General features: G+C 45.2%; 1 protein-coding gene across 3 annotated transcripts in view; it reads right to left on the bottom strand.

Moving 5' to 3' along the window:
- The window catches only part of LOC139391079 (protein FAM13B-like), a 63,078-nt gene that overhangs the window by 19,328 nt on the left and 23,883 nt on the right, over positions 1-19,867 (bottom strand). For 2 of the 3 annotated variants that reach the window (XM_071138586.1, XM_071138583.1), the window contains exons 7-9: positions 11,124-11,251; positions 1,674-1,809; positions 617-717 (exon numbers count right to left, since the gene is read on the bottom strand). In XM_071138586.1, coding sequence (XP_070994687.1) covers positions 617-717; positions 1,674-1,809; positions 11,124-11,251 — 365 coding nt within the window. Of the gene's footprint in view, positions 1-616; positions 718-1,673; positions 1,810-2,332; positions 2,423-11,123; positions 11,252-19,867 lie in introns of all 3 variants that reach the window. The other variant, XM_071138585.1, reaches the window with a different exon arrangement.

Genomic DNA, 19,867 nt, shown 5'->3' on the forward strand with positions numbered 1-19,867 from the left:
GAATAACGGTCCATTTGAACTACAGAAAGGCACGTATGATGGTTGACCTCATTGGTGATGCAAATGTTTTAATTTGTTACTGTGGCTATTTTTGCCATTGACTATTGAACTCAATGCCTTATGCACAATGTATTAGAGTGACCGTTGATCAGCTGACAATAACCGAGGGCTACCGTCATGGACAGGCGTGTGTGTCTGTATGCTTGCTTTATGTTAAGCGGAGGTAGGATCACGCTGTATCCAACTGCTTAGAATATACATCGTGACGAGTCAAGTGTCCTCCACTCCGCAGCACAAGACAAACAACATGACAGTCTCATGTCTCGGGTCTATTTACAGTAGAACGTCTCCCTCCAGTCTATTCACAGCGGATGGCTCACATCACATCAGTCTTTTCAAAACCATCTTAGGGCTGTTTGTGTTCTATGTAATAACTAAACAAAACACTCATACAAAGCCCCAAAATCCAGATTAGCATACAACTTGTTTGATTGAATGCCAGCCATCAGCCTTCTCTGGGAAGGCAGGAAGTAAAGTAGACAGCAAAGCCTTGGTGTTTTAAGCCGTTGAGGTAATTGTGGATTTTAGCAATACAATTAAATGCTTCAAAGCCAACCTGGCCGTGTTGATATTGTTCTCTGTGTCTACGAGAGCCTCGGCGTGGTCCAGGTTCATTCCAGAACTCTCCTCCAGGGCACCGTTATGGGAGTCACAATCCTGGGAGAAAACAAAAACAATGTCTCAAGAATTAGACTTCATTTCTTTCTCTCACTCACACACACACACACACAACACACAACACACACACATTGACAGCAAACTGTGAGGTTATATTGATGAGATGCTATAGCTTGAATTCCTGGAATGTGGCCTCCTTTCCTTTCTATTAAGTGGGTGAAGATGGCCCTGCATGTATACATGTATAGAGAGGGGAGGAGTGTGTGGTCTGAACAGGTGTTGTGGTTATTCTTTGGGGGGCAGGCAGACTATTTAAAGAGGGTGACCCAATTCATGGAGAGAGTCCCACCTCTGGGCTGAGGGGCTGTGGAGCTATGGAGCCCAGCCAGCAGCCATCTCTGTGGTGGTGGAGGAGAGAGGGAGAAGTTGGGTAGACATCAGCGTAAACGAGCTGCCATTTTATCTAGGCCTCTATCCAAGGCCTCTATCCAGCCTCTATCCAAGGCCAGTAGCCAGGAGAGCTAAAATGGTGCCCAGGAACACTGATGGACCAATGACTGCCATTTCAGAAGACGACGAGTCATCTACAAAGATTTCTTCAGATGTCTCCCCCCAAATCCAGGACATCATCTTATCCTATACAGGCGAAATCTGATTCTGTGTAGGATATCTAAAGTGCATCGAATTGGCAGTTATATAGTGTGTGTGATGGTGATTGTCAGGCAGGACTGGGTGTGCTTGGCGAGAACAGAACAGTATATGTATCTGACAAACCTCTCATCTCCCAGCACCCCAGCCCTCCCAGGAGAATTACATATTTGTTATGGGCTACACAAAAGGCCATGCTGATAGCAACAAGCATCAACCTTGTAATGAATTGATAGCGACAGGGCTCAGTATGGTAAACATTCAATATTCTGCTGACAGCCAGAGCATGTGGAGTTGTTTGTCTGCGGTGTGTGTGTTTTAGTGACTGACTCCACAGTATGACTGACCTGTTGGGCCTCAGGGCTGCGCTCTGTCTTTGGGGCTGACAGGGGACTGCTTGTGGGGCCCTCCTCACTCTCACACAGGCCCTCTTCACCATGGCCCTGGCATGGCCCCGGCCCTGGCCTCTCACTGGGGCTCGCCCTGTGGGAACCAAAGTCATTAGCCATAATAAGCCCCATGGAGCAACAATCAGCATTGCTGGCTGTCAGCTGTGGTAACACAACCTTTCTGGAGGTGCCTACCACCCAGTTCTGTCCAGAATGTACAGTATTTTTGTGAACAGGGTGACAGAGGAATGCATGTTCGAGTGAATGGCTAAGTGTGCATGCTTTGATACATGTCATTCTGTACGTGTTGATATAGTTGCATCATGTATGTTGACATTTTATTTATTTAACTAGGCAAGTCAGTTAAGAACAAATTCTTATTTACAATAACTGCCTACCATGGCCAAACCCGGATGAGCCAATTGTGCGCCGCCCCTATGGGACTCCCAATCATGGCCGGATGTGATACAGCCTGGATTCGTACCAGGGACTTTTGTGACGTCTCATGCACTGAGATGCAGTGCCTTAAACCGCTGACCCACTCGGGAGCCCAATGTGCATTTGTATGTGTGTGAAGTGCAATATACTGGGAGCACATGTGTGTGTTCACTGCTCACACTTGGCTCTCATAGATCTCATTGTCGATAGAGCTCTTGAGGTAAAAGAAGTGCTGTCCCACTGCAGCATGGATGATCCTCTTTATAATACTGCAGAAACAACACAAGCCCAAAGTATTAACTTCTGTTGCCACAGTACTAACCCTCTGAATCCATCTAATTAGGAGCATGAGAAGCTGAGTTGAACCACTCCATGACCCATTTCCGGATCTCTGGCAGGTATAATAAAGTCAACCAGGGACAAGTCCTGCGATATATAATACAGCACTACATGAACTAAGTACCAAACTCCCTGCTCATTAAGCTGCACTGAACTCTGCTGTATTCCTGGCTTCAGAAGTGTGCATAGATGGATAAAGGGTTAGCTTTAGCATAGCCATCTACGAAGGGGCCAGTGGTTGATCAAGCCCAATCACCCCTTGGCAAGAACCCAATCCAAGACTGCATAGAGTCCTGGTCACCATTTTGTGGTATAGTTAAGCCCAATAGATATGTATAGACATCATTGGCTGTGCCCGGCTCTGCAATAAACCCTTATCTGTTTTCAGAGAGGACATTTTGTTTACGTACAGTGCACTTGGAAAGTATTCAAACCCTTTGACTTTTTCCACATTTTGTTACCTTACAGCCTAATTCAAAAATATATTATAGTTTTTTCCCCTCAATCTACGTACAATACCCCATAATGACAAAGAAAAAAAGCAGTTCTTTAGAAATGTTTGCAAAAGTTAAAAAAAAGAAAAAAAAAGACAACCCATTAACCCATTAAAAAAGACAACCCATTAAAAAAGACATAACCCACTAAAAAGACATAACCCACTAACCCATTAAAAAATACATAACCCATTTACAGAGTACAGAGTACTCTGTTGAAGCCCCTTTGGCAGTGATTACAGCCTCGAGTCTTCTTGGGTGTGAAGCTACAAGCTTGGCACACCTGTATTTGGGGGCGTTTCTCCCATTCTTCTCTACAGATCCTCTCAAGCCATGTCAGGTTGGATGGGGAGCGTTGCTGCACGGCTATTTTCAGGTCTCTTCAGAGATGTTTGATCACGTTCAAGTCCGGGCTCTGTCTGAGCCACCTGCGTGTGCATGGTGTGAGTGTAGCTGTGCGTGACGTGAGTGTGCGTGTGGGTGTGCGTGACATGAGTGTAGCTGTGCGTGACGCGAGTGTGGGTGTGCGTGACGTGAGTGTGGGTGTGCGTGACGCGAGTGTGGGTGTGCGTGACGTGAGTGTGGGTGTGCGTGACGCGATTGTGGGTGTGCGTGACGCGATTGTGGGTGTGCGTGACGCGATTGTGGGTGTGCGTGACGCGATTGTGGGTGTGCGTGTGAGTGTGAGTATGCGTGATGCGATTGTGCGTGTGGGTATGCGTGACGCGATTGTGCGTGTGGGTATGCGTGACGCGATTGTGCGTGTGGGTATGCGTGACGCGAGTGTGCGTGTGGGTATGCGTGACGCGATTGTGCGTGTGGGTATGCGTGACGTGAGTGTGCGTGTGGGTATGCGTGACGCGATTGTGCGTGTGGGTATGCGTGACGCGATTGTGCGTGTGGGTATGCGTGACGCGATTGTGCGTGTGGGTATGCGTGACGCGAGTGTGCGTGTGGGTATGCGTGACGCGAGTGTGCGTGTGGGTATGCGTGACGCGATTGTGCGTGTGGGTATGCGTGACGTGATTGTGCGTGTGGGTGTGAGGGTGAGTATGCATGACGCGATTGTGCGTGTGGGTGTGGGTATGCGTGACGCGATTGTGCGTGTGGGTATGCGTGACGCGATTGTGCGTGTGGGTATGCGTGACGCGATTGTGCGTGTGCGTGTGGGTATGCGTGACGCGATTGTGCGTGTGGGTATGCGTGACGCGAGTGTGCGTGACGCGGGTCTGCGTGACGCGGGTGTGCGTGACGCGGGTGAAACTGCAGTGAAGTAACCCACAGGTTACGGATTTATTTCACCTGGGTCCAACTCCACCGAGGGAGGGAAGTACATCCAGAGGACCAGGTATCAAGGCAGTTATCACACCTCTGTGGAGCACTGCATGAGAGCGCTGCATGAGAGCGCTGCATGTCCTTTCCTTATGTCATTCATTTCACTCTCAATCGCCACTCCCAGAAGCACCAAGGATGGGCAGAGGGCAGGAAGGACGTGCGGACAGGACGTGCGGGTGGGTGGTCAGAGGCCTTTTTACTGTACATAGCAACCACTTCCTGATGCCACACAAATACGGGGTCCATTCCAATGATGTGGGTAAATGTCAAACAGTACACCGCCTGCCTCTCTGCTCATCAGGCAGTGTTGGGGCAGCTGACAGGAAGAAGGGGCCGGGTTGATTCAGCAGTATGCGCCCTCCGGCTCATAAACAAAGTGTTGCATGCCAGGAATCTGTGCTTGCATAACATCCGCCACTGTTAGCGCCAGTGTCGGGTTGAGCCGGAGTTCCCTTTTGGGGGGGGGGGCAAGGAAAGGGGCACCCTAGGGGAAGAGACTCTAAAGTTTGATATTGACAGGGTGGGTCACCTCCTCAAGCATGCCATGCAGACAAACAGGCACAAAGGTTAACAGTAGAATGGTGTTACTGCCCCATCCTATCCTGACCTATCCTAGCCTGACCTATCCTTAGGCTAGATCTGTGAAACCACTGACAGTGGCGACTCTGACCCACCACAAAATATTAAAAGGGGTTCACCATCTCCAGTATCACTTTTCACAGCCAACAGGACCTCCCTATGCCAATAGGATTCAGTGCTCTTTCTCTAGTGTTGAAAATATATCCCCTTGGCTCTCACTTCAGTCTCTGCCCAGCTGCTCAAATATATTCAATAACACCTTAATAACACCTTAATTATTTCCCTTTTGTTTACTGAGAAAAAAGCCGCACTCTGATTCCACACAGACTGTGCAGTAAGAGGCATAAACACCGAAGCCACAAGCTGTCAGAGACTAAACAGGCCAGACACTCAGTCGCCCACCACCACACACCTCCCCTTCTGACAGTTAAACACGTTACGTACAAATTTCAGCACACCTAGACAATGATGCCTTCGTTTGGACTTTGGCCAGTGAAGCAGCCAGTATGGCTCAAGAGAGAAAGAGAGTATAGTTGAGTATTGGTCAGATGACATAACCAGCACCATTCCATCTCTCTGAATCCCAAGGCAGTCCTTATTTTGCAGTCCGCAATGAGAGTGCTGTTGGACAGGGCCAGACACAGGCCAGAGCGCACAGCACTGAGAGATCTGTTAGTGCATCTCCCACTCTGAATCAGATGAGACTGCTTCTCATCAGTCCTGTTTCCCGGACTGTGGAGAAATCAGCATGTGTGACTAGATGGAACTCAGGCCAAGGTTTTTGTAGTCAAAGACACAAAGCTTTACTAGCTTTAGAAAGGCCTGGAGCGCCTCATGCATTTGGCTAACGTAATGAGGTGAAATAAGCGTGCCAGCTTTGCCAAAGTGATTTGGGTAAGGAGGACTACTGCCATATCATCTGCCACATAGCTCTTTGACAAAGTGATTTGGGTAAGGAGGACTACTGCCATATCATCTGCCACATAGCTCTTTGCCAAAGTGATTTGGGTAAGGAGGACTACTGCCATATCATCTGCCACATAGCTCTTTGCCAAAGTGATTTGGGTAAGGAGGACTACTGCCATATCATCTGCCACATAGCTCTTTGACAAAGTGATTTGGGTAAGGAGGACTACTGCCATATCATCTGCCACATAGCTCTTTGACAAAGTGATTTGGGTAAGGAGGACTACTGCCATATCATCTGCCACATAGCTCTTTGACAAAGTGATTTGGGTAAGGAGGACTACTGCCATATCATCTGCCACATAGCTCTTTGACAAAGTAGATTGCTGACCTCCTGATCACAGGGAAAAGGGCTCCAAGTGGTAGGTCAGAACAATCTTCTTCCAAAATACAGGTAGCCTAGGCTTTGACTCAAACTCTTCCAGGAGCCAAATGCTAAAACAGTGATGTATGGCAGCAGGTACTTCAAGAAAAGCACCCCCCCCCCCCACACACACTCTCCCAGGCTTGACCTTTCAGCTCGTAAACACCTCTTTTCCTTATGAAAACTAAACACGTCTGTCAATCAGACCTGCAACCTTCCTGTGGGGGTAGTAGTGGAGGTGTAGAATTAGTCCTCTGATTAACAAGTTCATCATTAACTACCTGTGCAAGACCTCTGTGACATCATGGGGCTGTATTCATCTATCATACACTACAAATCTCAAAACTGTATGTGACAATACACACGCTGTCACAATCCTCCTCCCTCTCATCCTTCCCACCGGGACTTTACCTGTGCAGCAGAATTTCACACGCCATTTTCACTGGTTCTTGGTTCTGCTTGGTTAGTCGAGTAGTTTTTTTGTGGGTTATCTGGACTGCACATCACCCCTATGTCCGCTTGGCACCCATATCCTACTTAATCATATCCCACTGGCAGGGCTGGCCCACTGGCAGGGCTGGCCCACTGGCAGGGCTGGCCCACTTATAGCTTCTGACTGGAGCTCAGCTAGGGGGACAGGATGGCCACACCCAGGCTCTCTTTAGCAATTACCTCATCTGTTTGTCTCGGGAGTGATAAGGAACAAACACACAGAGATACACTCTCCATACATCCTGAGCCAGGTCACCGGCCCGCCTGAACTAACCATGATGGAATCAGTTCAGAGAGTTCAATGTGTTCTGAAAATGCTTCATCATTTTCCACTTGCAGCAAAAGGGTCAGGTTTGTTGTTAATCTAACTGAATGTTTTGTTGACCCATTTATCATCGCTACAGTTGTTTAGTTGCTATAAAAGTCATCTTTCCTGGGTGGAAAGTGTGTTCGAATTCCTAGGAAATTAAGATAAATCTGTTCAGCTACTGTGGGCGAGAACTGATAACATATGTTATATTTGTTATGTAGGTCGTGTGGATACTATATTCCAAGCCAGGTAGTGTATATCAGAGCCATATATTCTAAACATACGGCTCTGATGCCTATAGCCTTGACATAATCAGGTAGTGAGACAAAGTAAGCTGGGAACGGACGGTAGTAGGAAGTAACTAAGAGGTGAAGGGGGTGGAATGTACCTGGACATGACGCCCGCAGAGGAACAGCAGTGGACATAAATGATCAGCTACTTAAAAAAAAACAGGAGCAGACCCCAACACCAGGAGTGGGTATATGGAATACATTCAGTAGGAGGAACTTGTTTTGATGGGCCCAGGCCACGAGTGGAGCAGGAGTCCACCTTTGGGGTGCTGCTAAACATGTAAACACCTCTCAATGCGTCTACGATGAGTTACTCATCCGTCCTCATGAAAGAGACAGCAAGTGCTCTGTTGACACAGATAAGAGCGGCAGGTTTCTGTGGCATGCAGTGGCCTCGGAGCCCTCATAAATAATGTCCACAGGGTCCTCAGGACAGGTCTGGCTGGAGAAAGTAGACCATGAGGAGGAGTTTGGCCCAGGGGCTGTTGATCCCCTGGCTTGGACACTGTCCAAGTCTCAAATGACACCCTATTATGGGCCCTGGTCAAAAGTGGTGGACAATGTAGGTAATAGGGTGCCATTTCAGATGCAACCACTGGCTTTACAAGCGAGTGGTGTTGGTGTCGTGAAGGAAGGCATGCAGGCAGGCACTGAGTTGGAGAGGTGGACAGGGTGAGGGAAGAGGGAGGTCTGTGACCCTACCACCTCACGCAGACAGTCACTATGGTGCAAACAGCTGTTCCCACATTCCCCTGTCTCGCACCTCAGCCAACAGCATGTCACAAGAACGCTGTTCCTCATCACCAGAGTTTATTTCTGTGCCCCATAAAAAAATGGAGCGGGGAACGGATAGTGGACGGTCCAATGGGCTTATATTTAGATTTGATGGGAGCTGTCGCTGAGATGTTGTCAGGGCATAATGGGGACCAGCTTAATGTTTGTCAGGGCTCGGCACAAACATGTCAGCAAAGCCTGCAGTTTTCCCCTCCATGACTGAACGACATCGGACATGATCGGTCAAGTTTTACTGTTGATCCCTGACCACCATCATAAGCAAAACTTGCCTATCAAGACATTTAAGACAACATTCTTCTTGTTGAGGATGGTGGTCAATTGTCTTGAATAAAAATATGAAAAATTGGGTTAAGACTATGTAATTGGACATTAATTTAAAAAAAGACATGACAACTTAATACCGCACAGACATTCCTTCAAAAGCAGAACTGTGACTGCAGAACAACCCCAGGCATCACGACAATAGTTGTGAGGGATACTGTCAGCCACTAGTTCTGTTGGTTGCCTTTTCATCTCTATTAAGGCCTCCCGAGTGGCACAGTGGTCTAAGGCACTGCATTGCAGTGTTAGAGGCGTCACTTCAGACCCGGGTTTGATCCCGGGCTGTATCACAACCGGCTGTGATGGGCTGTATCACAACCGGCCGTAATCGGGAGTTTCATAGGGTGGCGCACAATTGGCCCAGCGTCGTGCGGGTTAGGGGAGGGTTTGGCCGGGGGGACTTTACAAGTAGCCCCGTCACTGTAAATAAGAATTTGTTCTTAACGGACTTGCCTAGTTAAATAACGAGGTAAAAAAATTGCAGTGCTTGCCCCAACTCCACCATTCCATCTATCGTCTTCAGACTTTTCCTGCATTTTGTTGTGTTACAGCCTGAACTTCAAATTGATTACACTAGACACTGGGAGATTAATTCAGCTTTCAGCAGCACAATTACCTAAAACACAAGGCCAAATATACACTGGAGTTGCTTACCAAGAAGACCGTGAAAGTTCCTGACTGCATTTATTGTAGCTGGGGATTTTAACAAAGCAAATTTGAGAACAAGGCTACCAAAATTCTATCAGCTTATTGATTGCACGACAAGTAGGGTTAATACTCTCGACCACTGCTACTCTAACTTCCGCGATACATACAAAGCCCTCCCCCACCCTCCCTTCGGAAAATCCGACCAAGATGCCATCTTGCACATTCTGTCTTAAAGGCAGAAACTCAAAATGGATGTACCAGTGACGATAACCATTCAACGCTGATCTGACCAATCGGAAGCCACCCCATTTGGAGATGTTGTACCCACTGTGACTATTAAAACCTACCCTAACCAGAAACCGGATGGATGTCAGAATTCGAGCAAAACTGAAAGCGCGATCCACCGCATTTAACCATGGAAAGAGATCTGGAAATATGGCTAAATATAAACAGTGTAGTTATTCCCTCCACAAGGCAATCAAACAAGCAAAATGCCAGTCCAGGGACAAGGTGGAGTAGCAATTCAACGGCTCAGACATGTGGCAGGGTCTACAGGAAATCACAGACTCTCTGTCGTCACTTTAATAACTACCTTTTTTTTTTTCTCCCACCTTTATTTAACCAGGTAGGCAAGTTGAGAACAAGTTCTCATTTACAATTGCGACCTGGCCAAGATAAAGCAAAGCAGTTCGACACATTCAACGACACAGAGTTACACATGGAGTAAAACAAACATACAGTCAATAATACAGTATAAACAAGTCTATATACAATGTGAGCAAATGAGGTGAGATAAGGGAGGTAAAGGCAAAAAGGCCATGGTGGCAAAGTAGATACAATATAGCAAGTAAAACACTGGAATGGTAGATTTGCAATGGGAGAATGTGCAAAGTAGAAATAAAAATAATGGGGGTGCAAAGGAGCAAAATAAATAAATAAATTACCTACATGTACATACTACCTCAAATAACCGGTGCCCCTGCACATTGACTATCGGTACCCCCCTATATATAGTCTCGCTATTGTCATTTCACTGCTGCTCTTCAATGACTTGTTGCTTTTATCTCGCTTTTTTTTTTAAACTGCATTGTTGGTTAGGGGCTCGTAAGTAAGCATTTCACAGTAGGATCTAAACCTGTTGTATTCGGCCCATGTGACTAATAAAATTTGATTTGATTAATATAAATTAACCGGCCTGTCATTCCAGACCAGCCTGACATTTAGCTGCTGTATGGTGGCCCTGTGGTGGAGCTCTCAACAGCCCTGTTGGCGCTTCGCTCAGATCAAAGTGGGTGCAGGTGCACTGGAACTAAACAGAGAGAGCAGATCAGCACAAATACTTCCAGGGAAGAGGAATTTCTCTCAGAACTAGACGTCAGGACTTTTGAAAGGAGACACACTCATCCATTTAGCACTGTGGAGACTTGAGATCACAGCAGCTTTGACCTGGCAGAGACGCTGCTACCCCGGTTCTGGGAAAAGTCTGTTGTTTGGACTAGCACTATAATGCTCCATGCATTGAATGAGAAAAACGTGATAATGATCTAAGTCACTACTTTTCTCAGTGTATTGAAGCTTGGGGTCAGGAGCCCATGTGGGTCACATGATTGAAAAATGGGATCACGATTCCAATTATGTAAGACTGCATCATGTGGGAGCTGAGCTGACCCTATACCATTATGCTTTAAGAGCTCTTTATGGCTTCCCCACCAGATTCAAGAACATAGCTGTGGTGAAGCAGGCAGCTGGACTGGAATGTGACACCACGCTCATATTCAGCCTGAACATGTCCACACACACACTGAAACATGAGGTGGGTGCATGTATACCAGGGAGGCTACAAGAGTACACGGAGGGGTCTGTGTGTTTATACAGTGTAGATGTGTATAGTGTACAGATGAATCATAAGGGTTAGAGACACTTTTCTATTCTCAGTGTATTTATGGTCTGTAATTGTCCATGTCCTTTGTCTACGCTTGATATGTTTGTAATATATGCACAAAGCCATAAACCAAGTCATTATTTATCTGATCTTACCTTGAAGAGGGGGTGACCTGGGTGTTACTGTGTTGGGGGGATTCAGAGGCGGAAGGGGGGCCATCCTCGCCATCTTGGGGCAGCTCCTCAAACGCCTCTAATTTGTCATCGTCCAGGAGTTCTGTGATCTGCAGGAGAGAGAAGGGTAGGGGGACATTTTAGACAGAGGCACTCCAACAGATGTCATCTTATTGAAGTAGGCGAGAAGGTTTAAGTATCATCATACATGACACCTCTGACGGAGCTGTACCACAACACACTTTCAGCCAGACATTATGCAACATTATGTAGGTTACAGGGGGCTGGGAAATATGGCCAAAATATCATTTCACAATATTTCTCATTTCTGATGGCAGTGTTTCCCACTAGTGCTGGCTGTTGGCTCTACAGCAGACTACATCATAATGTTCAGCCAAGTACTTCCCCACTTAAATTAACTAAAGTCAGCCGAACCCTCTCCAGGTAGAATGAATGATATGTATCTTCTAGTGATCTATTGATAGGACACAAAGTGGGCAGTGACAGGGAAACCCTGCTGGTTTGACAGTCTGCTGTCGGTCCCGACTGTCGGTACCTCGGGTTTGTGCACTGTGGTTGCAGTCTAATTTCTACACGGCGGGAGAGAGCATGAATTTGCTTTCACCATTCAGAATGTTTTATACTCAACCAAAATAAGACAAATCTACTTTTTATTTAGCGGTATCAAAATATTGTTAGACGGTATTGTAAAAATCCATACTGGTACCTACCCCATTATTGACCTCCGAATGAATCAATAAGCAATTTGCACCACTATCAACAAATAACGTACATATAGACAGGCTGCAAACAAAGCATCTCCCATACAGGACCGGTCATGTGGGCTCCAATGTTTTCTGTGTACAGTTCACAACATAGAACGACTAGAAACACAAAGCGAACATCTGTTACCAATTAGTGATTGCTGCTGTACATTTTTCAGCCAGGCTTGGCTGTTCCTTAAATAGGTCCTAACTGACTCGATGGTGTTGACATCCCTTGAAATGTACCTAGATAATGACACTGCAGTCGGTGCAGTGAGTGTAGAGCCTGCTGCTAATATGGGCAGTACATTACATTGTATAAGATGTTCCATAAAGATACTATAGATCACACCACTCACCACCTTAGGGCACGGAACAATTTACAGCTATGTTTAATCTCATTGCAAGGAGAGAGACTTGTTGGGGTAACCTAATTGAGAATAGGAATTACTAATAGATATTCTGTCTTTGCATCTATGTCTGTGTTTACACAGACAGAAAAATTCAGATATTTTGCCAATAATTGTTATTTTGACCAATCAAATTAAGGGCAAGGCCTGGCCAGACTGATCCGTGGAGAATTGATACAAAATCACAACGGATACATTCTGGTCCGTGGTCTGTGTGGCGTTTTAAATGCTTGAATGTGTGGGTAAATTGGCTAAACGGATTGTTACGTATCCATCAGCCCATCAAAAGTTCAACTCATCAGAACTTTTGGTGTCTTCAAGACAACTGGTAACTCGGAGGGGGAAAATAAAAATAGGTCAAATCATGACGTCAGTGATCTTCAGGTCAGAAAGTCTGAGGTCTAGAAAGATGTCTGCGTTTCTGACATGGAAAGTTAGATGACCGTTCAAAAAGAATTGACCCTGTCGGAGTTAGTCCCCCCCCCCCCCCCGAGTTGCCAGTTGTTTTGAACGCAGCATTTTTGTCTGTGAAAATGGATGAACATTTTATGGATATGGTCACATCATCCCTGATGACCGTCAACATTCCACTCCCATTGAGAAACTATTGGAAATGAAAAATATTGATAAAAATCAATGGTCCAGTCTGGCCTCGCCCTTAAATCAGCTGATACTGTTAAATAATATGAACGCATTACTTCCTCCTTACTCATTTAGCAGATAGATGACGCCATTGACTACCCTATCACTTAATATTTTGGATGAAAAATTACATGTCCACATTGAGAAAACAATCAACAGAAATTGAGCAAAATTAAGAATTTATACATCTGATTTTGACGGGAAATTGTTTTAGGTCATTCTCAGTGTCCACACAGGGCAGTTTATGAACTGCATTCCCCCAATGACGGGGAATGTTCAATGGTCTCTCTGTAGTGGGCATTTCCAGGTGTCAGTGTTGTCAGGACCTGGTGTTGTAAAACGTGAAGGTTACTTTGACTCCCCATCCATCCACTAGAGACCTTTTTAGGTGTTTGATCTCTTTCTCTATTAAGATCTCTTTTGTTGTCTCCCCCGTCAGCATATTTAAATGCACAATGTTCTGGTCTTTGTTGATGTGGATAAATGGGTTTAATCAGGTGGAACAGTGAGAATCCTCGCCCCTCTGGGCCCGGTTTGTTTTTCTGCTGCTACACTACAGCCAGCGGCTAGACACCACTGCCATGAAAACACAAGCATGAGTCATAACCATCTGCATACACGATGAGGGAGAAGGCCCTGAAATCCAATCAGAGGTGTCAGATAGCTGTTACCTTGGCAATGCAGCTGTGACACGGCAGCAGAACACAGTTGGCATGGAGGTAGGGAGGAGGAGAGATGTCGAGAGACCGAGTATGGGTTCTCAGATATCTCAGAATAGTAGGGGAATGCTCTGTCTTCTAGACTGCAGTCAACCAATTATTGACAAAATATCAGAATTGTACTGCCTGTGTAAAAACAGCCACAGATGCAAACTGAATATCTATTAGTCACTCCTAATCTCAGTTAGACCGACTCAGTGGGGTAACCTCTCTCCTTGCAATGAGATTAAACATGGCGTGTGGAACAATTTGTAGCTAAGGTGGTGAATGGTGTGATCTATAGTATCTTTATGGAACATCTTGTACAATGTAATGTACCTCGTTACAAACTTCGCCCTCTTGCACCCATTTCAGCAAACAGGCAGTACCTGCTCTATATAAGCAAGGTAAAGCTGAAGTTGCGCTTACTACCAATGGATGGACCTCCAGGGCTACAGAGAGCTACTTCACAGTGACAGTCATATCACATTACCCCAGATTGGGAAATGACAAGTACCGTGCTACAGACACGCCCCTTTACAGTGCCTTCAGAAAGTACTCACACCCCTTGACTTTTTTCACATTTAATTATGTTACAAAGTGGGACTCAATTAATTTTTTTGTCAACAATCTACACATCTATACTCATGCTAGAAACAAAGGTTTCTGTACCAAATATTAAGTTCGGCTTTTCTGATGTATCAAATACTTATGTCATGCAATAAAATGCAAATTAATTACTTAAAAATCGTACAATGTGATTTTCTGGATTTTTGTTTTAGATTCTGTCTCTCGCAGTTGAAGTGTACCTATGTTAAAAATTACAGACCTCTACATGCTTTGTAAGTTGGAAAACCTGCAAAATCGGCAGTGTATCAAATACTTGTTCTCCCCACTGTATATGGAATTAGGAATACCAACACCTTGGATTTTCATAAACAAAAATAAACTAAAAAGTAACTGTTGGCATTTAATTTTCCTGCTGTACCGAAATATCACCCAAAACCGCAATACATACCGAACAGTGAGCTTGGTGAACCATTACACCCCTAGTATCTGACTAGTGAACGTGATAGTCAATATCCCAGGCTGTCACCACGAGTCCAAGTCAAACACAGTGAACCAGCCACAAGCTGACTCTGTATCCCACACCATCAGAGAAACAGAATAGGTCCTCAGAGTCAGTGGAAAGTTCCAGACCCAACATGCTAGCTAATGGATGACGTTTCAGAAAGAGGGCTCAGTGTGGGTCAGTGGTCAGAGACAAGAATGTGAGGAACTAAAGAGGGCATAACCTTGATTTCTCTGTGTGTGTGAGTATGTGTGCCAGGGTTTCCATTAGCCGGCAATTTACAGATTTTGCCACCCTAAAAATGATGAAAAGCCAATAAATCAAAAAACTGTTGGCGGCCAAAATTACCGGGAGAAAATAAAATCCCATTGATAAATAATACTTTTTATTCATTGATGGAATGGTAAATATGACAATTTAGTGGAATTAAATTGGCCTGTGTGTATTTTCATTGGTCATCATGCATCTTTTTTTCACAACACAACTATCATGCGCACACAGCATATAGAGCCTATTTTGAGCTGGACTTCTCCTGCAGCTCCTCAGCTGTTGCTGCTGGAGTAAAACATGCTTTTATACATGCATTTCCATTTACTTCCCTATTGGATCCAGCACTATGCCATTTCTCTCCTGTTCTATTAGTTTTCATATCTACGTTTTTTCTGTTGTCCAGAAGCCAAAGGCACAGTCCATGTAATATTAGCAACCCATCCTAGTTGTTGCATCTTTAAATTCCCCCTCTAAGTTTCTCTAAGATGCCCTAATGGGGTATGTACCCAATGCATATTGGTCCGTAAAATGTATCAAATTGCCAGTAAAGTAAAAATCTTCCCGGTCACGTTGTCTGGCACCACATTTTTCTAACAGAAACCCTGGTGTATGTGGCCTGCTTCTGGACATGACAGCTCTGACCACTGAAAGCTCAGCCTGATAAATAGAACATTCCTGAGTGAGGCCATAAGGGAGTTGAGGAGGAGAATTGCAGTCAGAGAGAGAGAGAGAGAGAGCTCATAAGGGAGTTGAGGAGGAGGATTGCAGTCAGAGAGAGAGAGAGAGCTCATAAGGGAGTTGAGGAGAATTGCAGTCAGAGAGAGAGAGAGAGCTCATAAGGGAGTTGAGGAGGAGAATTGCAGTCAGAGAGAGAGAGAGAGCTCATAAGGGAGTTGAGGAGGAGAATTGCAGTCAGAGAGAGAGAGAACTCATAAGGGAGTTGAGGAGGAGTGCAGTCAGAGATCAGGAGCCAGGGCCTAAAATTAAAATGCCAGCCAGAGACATTTTCCCCGTCAATGCCAAAATCTATTTTACCAGCCACGTTGGCAGGAGGTCAGGCTCCACAGTGCGAGCGTTTCATAAAATAATGAAGTATGATGACATTTATAGTAAAATCAATTCTGCAGTAGATGTTTTCAAAGTATTTATGCCGTTTTGTTTCATAGCAGGTAAATTAAAATCGCACAAAGAACTATGAATCCTATATAGCCTATTCCACCTCGGCGCTGCAAGACTGCCTAGCTGGTGACAGACATAAGTTGGTCTAATTTACTTGAAACAAAAAAGTCTACTGAAGTGAGACTTTGTCCTTATGTTTCTTGGCTTTTTACATTGTTCACAAGCTAGGTTTTCCTATGTTTGAGTTTCAACTGCTAGGGAAGTGAAGACAACGCCTCTACTTGTCAGACTCAATCTGAGGCACAAACATGACGAGTCGTGTTTATGTGATAACCTCCCACCCTTAAAGGGGCAGGTGAAAATGTTTGGCTCATCTGTGATACTTTGATTGAAAGACTCAGGTCATAAAATATACCACAATGTTTAAGAAACATTACAAAGCATGCTCATCATTTTGTGGAGCTGGTAGATTATTAAATCCACCTGCCAGTGGCTGAAGGACCAAAAAGTGCATTTTATGCCCCCCAGAGAGCCCATATGGGAGTGTTGAGGAGGAGGGCCCTATCAAATCAAAGTTTATTTGTCACGTGCGGCGAATACAACAGATGTAGTAGACCTTACAGTGAAATGCTTACTTACAGGCTCTAACCAATAGTGTGGAGGAAAAAAAAGTGTGTGTGTGTGTGTGTGTGTGTGTGTGAGAGAGAGAGAGAAGAAATAATACAACAGTAAAAAGATGTTTGAAAATAAGAGTAGCAAGGCTATATACAGACACCGGTTAGTCAGGCTTATTGAGGTAGTATGTACATGTGGGTATGGTTAAAGTGACTATGCATATAAGATAAACAGAGGGTAGCAGCAGCGTAAGAGGGGGGGGGCACACAATGCAAATAGTCCGGGTAACCATTTGGTTACCTGTTCAGGAGTCTTATGGCTTGGGGGTAAAAACTGTTGAGAAGCCTTTTTGTCCTAGACTTGGCACTCCGGTATCACTTACCGTGTGGTAGCAGAGAAAACAGTCTATGACTTGGGTGACTGGAGTCTCTGAATTTTATGGGCTTTCCGCTGACATTGCCAATTATATAGGTCCTGGATGACAGGAAGCTTGGCCCCAGGGATGTACTGGGCTGTACACACTACCCTCTGTAGTGCCTTACGGTCAGATGCCGAGCAGTTGCCATACCAGGCGGTGATGCAACCGGTCAGGATGCTCCCAATGGTGCAGCTGTAGAACTTTGAGGATCTGGGGACAATTGCCAAATATTTTCAGTCTCCTGAGGGGGAAAATGTTTTGTCGTGCCCTCTTCACGACTGTCTTGGTGTGTTTGGACCATGATAGTTTGTTGGTGATGTGGACACCAAGGAACTTAAAACTCTTGACCCACTCCACTACAGCCCTGTTGATGTTAATGGGGGCGTGTTCGGGCCCACCTTTTCTTGTAGTCCACGATCAGCTCCTTTGTCTTGCTCACATTGAGGGAGAGGTTGCTGTCCTGGCACCACACTGCCAGTTCTCTGACCTCCTCCATATAGGCTGTCTCATTGTTGTCGGCCATGACTAGCCCAGCCATGACTAGCCCAGCCCAGCCATTACTAGCCCAGGCAGGACTAGCCCAGGCAGGACTAGCCCAGGCAGGACTAGCCCAGGCCAGCCCCAAGGCTGAAATGCAGTGAAACTAAAGGCAGTACTTCCCACTCCAACCCATGGTCTCTGGCCAGACAGGATGGAATAAACACTACTGTCTGCCTGTGCTGTGTGAGTTAGCCTGGCCTGGATAGACTGTCTTAATACTCCTTAAGGTCCGTTAGGAAACTGAGATGTCCCCGGAGACGGCCGCAGGTGTCAGTTCCACCGTTACATCACCATGGTTTTCTAAGCACAGCAGTTAAACATTTTCCTTCAGAGAACAAAGGGCCATTTCTGAACAGCCTAATCCTGGGCTACTCAGTCACAATACAGGGGGGAGAAAGGAGAGTCACATGGAAGGACTTTGTTGCTTATCATTGTCAGCTTCCTGTGTAAGAGAGCGTCTGCCTCAAACGCAAATATGCTGCTGTTGCCGAGGATTAGATCAAGATTTAGCGGCACATATACAGTACCAGTCAAAACTTGACACTTACTCATTCACACTAACGCAAGCATTTTATGTTAATGTTTTCATACTATTTTCTACATTGTAGAATAATAAAGAAATAAAAAATATGAAACACATGGAATCATGTAGTAACCAGAAAAAAAAGTTAAAGAAATCAAAATATATTTTATATTCTTCAAAGTAGCCACCCTTTGCGTTGATGACAGCTTTGCACAGTTGGCGTTCTCTCAACCAGCTTCACCTGGAATGCTTTTTCAACAGTGTTGGGAGTTACCACATATGCTGAGCACTTGTTGGCTGCTTTTCCTTCACTCTGTGATCCAACTCATCCAAAACCATCTCAATTGGGTTGAGGTCAGGTGATTGTAGAGGCCAGGTCATCTGATGCAACACTCCATCACTCTCCTCCTCGGTCAAATTGCCCTTACACAGCCTGGGAGGTGTTGAAAAACAAAACGATAGGACCACTAAGCCTAAACCAGATGGTTTGGCATATCGCTGCAGAATGCTGTGGTAGCCATGCTGTTTAAGTGTGCCTTGAATTCAATTTTAAATTATGATTATTTGTTTAAGAAAAATCAATCACTGAGTGTCACCAGCAAAAGCACCCCCACACCATCACACCTCCATGCTTCACGGTGGGAACCACATATGCAGAGATGATCCGTTCACCTACTCCGCGTCTCACAAAGACATGGCGGTTGAAACCAAAATAATCACATTTGGACTCAGACTATCGTCCAGATTTCCATCGGTATAATGTCCACTGCTTGGCCCAAGCAAGTCTCTTCTTCTTATTGGTGTCCTTTAGTAGTGGTTTCTCAATTCAACCACGAAGGCCTGACTTATGCAGTCTCCTCTGAATAGTTGATGTTGAGATGTGTCTGTTACTCTGAAGCATTTATTTGGGCTGCAATTTCTGAGGCTGGTAACTCCAATGAACTTATCCTCTGCAGCAGAGGTAACTCTGGGTCTTCCTTTCCTGTGGCGGTCCTCATGAGAGCCAGTTTCATCACATGTTAATTGAAATGCATTCCAGGTGACTACCTCATGAAGCTGATTAAGAGAATGCCAAGAGTGTGCAAAGCTGTCAACAAAGCAAAAGGTGGCTATTTTAAAGAATCTCAAATATAAAATGTATTTTTTGATTTGTTTAACACTTTTTTGGTTACTACAGTCGTGGCCAAAAGTTTTGAGAATGACACAAATATACATTTTCACAAAGTCTGCTGCCTCAGTTTGTATGATGGCAATTTGAATATACTCCAGAATATTATGAAGAGTGATCAGATCAACTGCAATTAATTGCAAAGTCCCTCTTTGCCATGCAAATTAACTGAATCTCCCAAAAACATTTCTACTGCATTTCAGCCCTGCCACAAAAGGACCAGCTGACATCATGTCAATGATTCTCTCGTTAACACAGGTGTGAATGTTGACGAGGACAAGGCTGGAGATCACTCTGTCATGCTGATTGAGTTAAAATAACAGACTGGAAGCTTCAAAAGGAGGGTGGTGGTTGGAATCATTGTTCTTCCTCTGTCAACCATGGTTACCTGCAAGAAAACACGTGCCGTCATCATTGCTTTGCACAAAAAGTGCTTCGCAGACAAGGATATTGCTGCCAGTAAGATTGCACCTAAATCAACCATTTA

This window comes from Oncorhynchus clarkii, chromosome 31 (genome assembly GCF_045791955.1).
Source record: "Oncorhynchus clarkii lewisi isolate Uvic-CL-2024 chromosome 31, UVic_Ocla_1.0, whole genome shotgun sequence".
Lineage (NCBI taxonomy): Eukaryota > Metazoa > Chordata > Actinopteri > Salmoniformes > Salmonidae > Oncorhynchus > Oncorhynchus clarkii.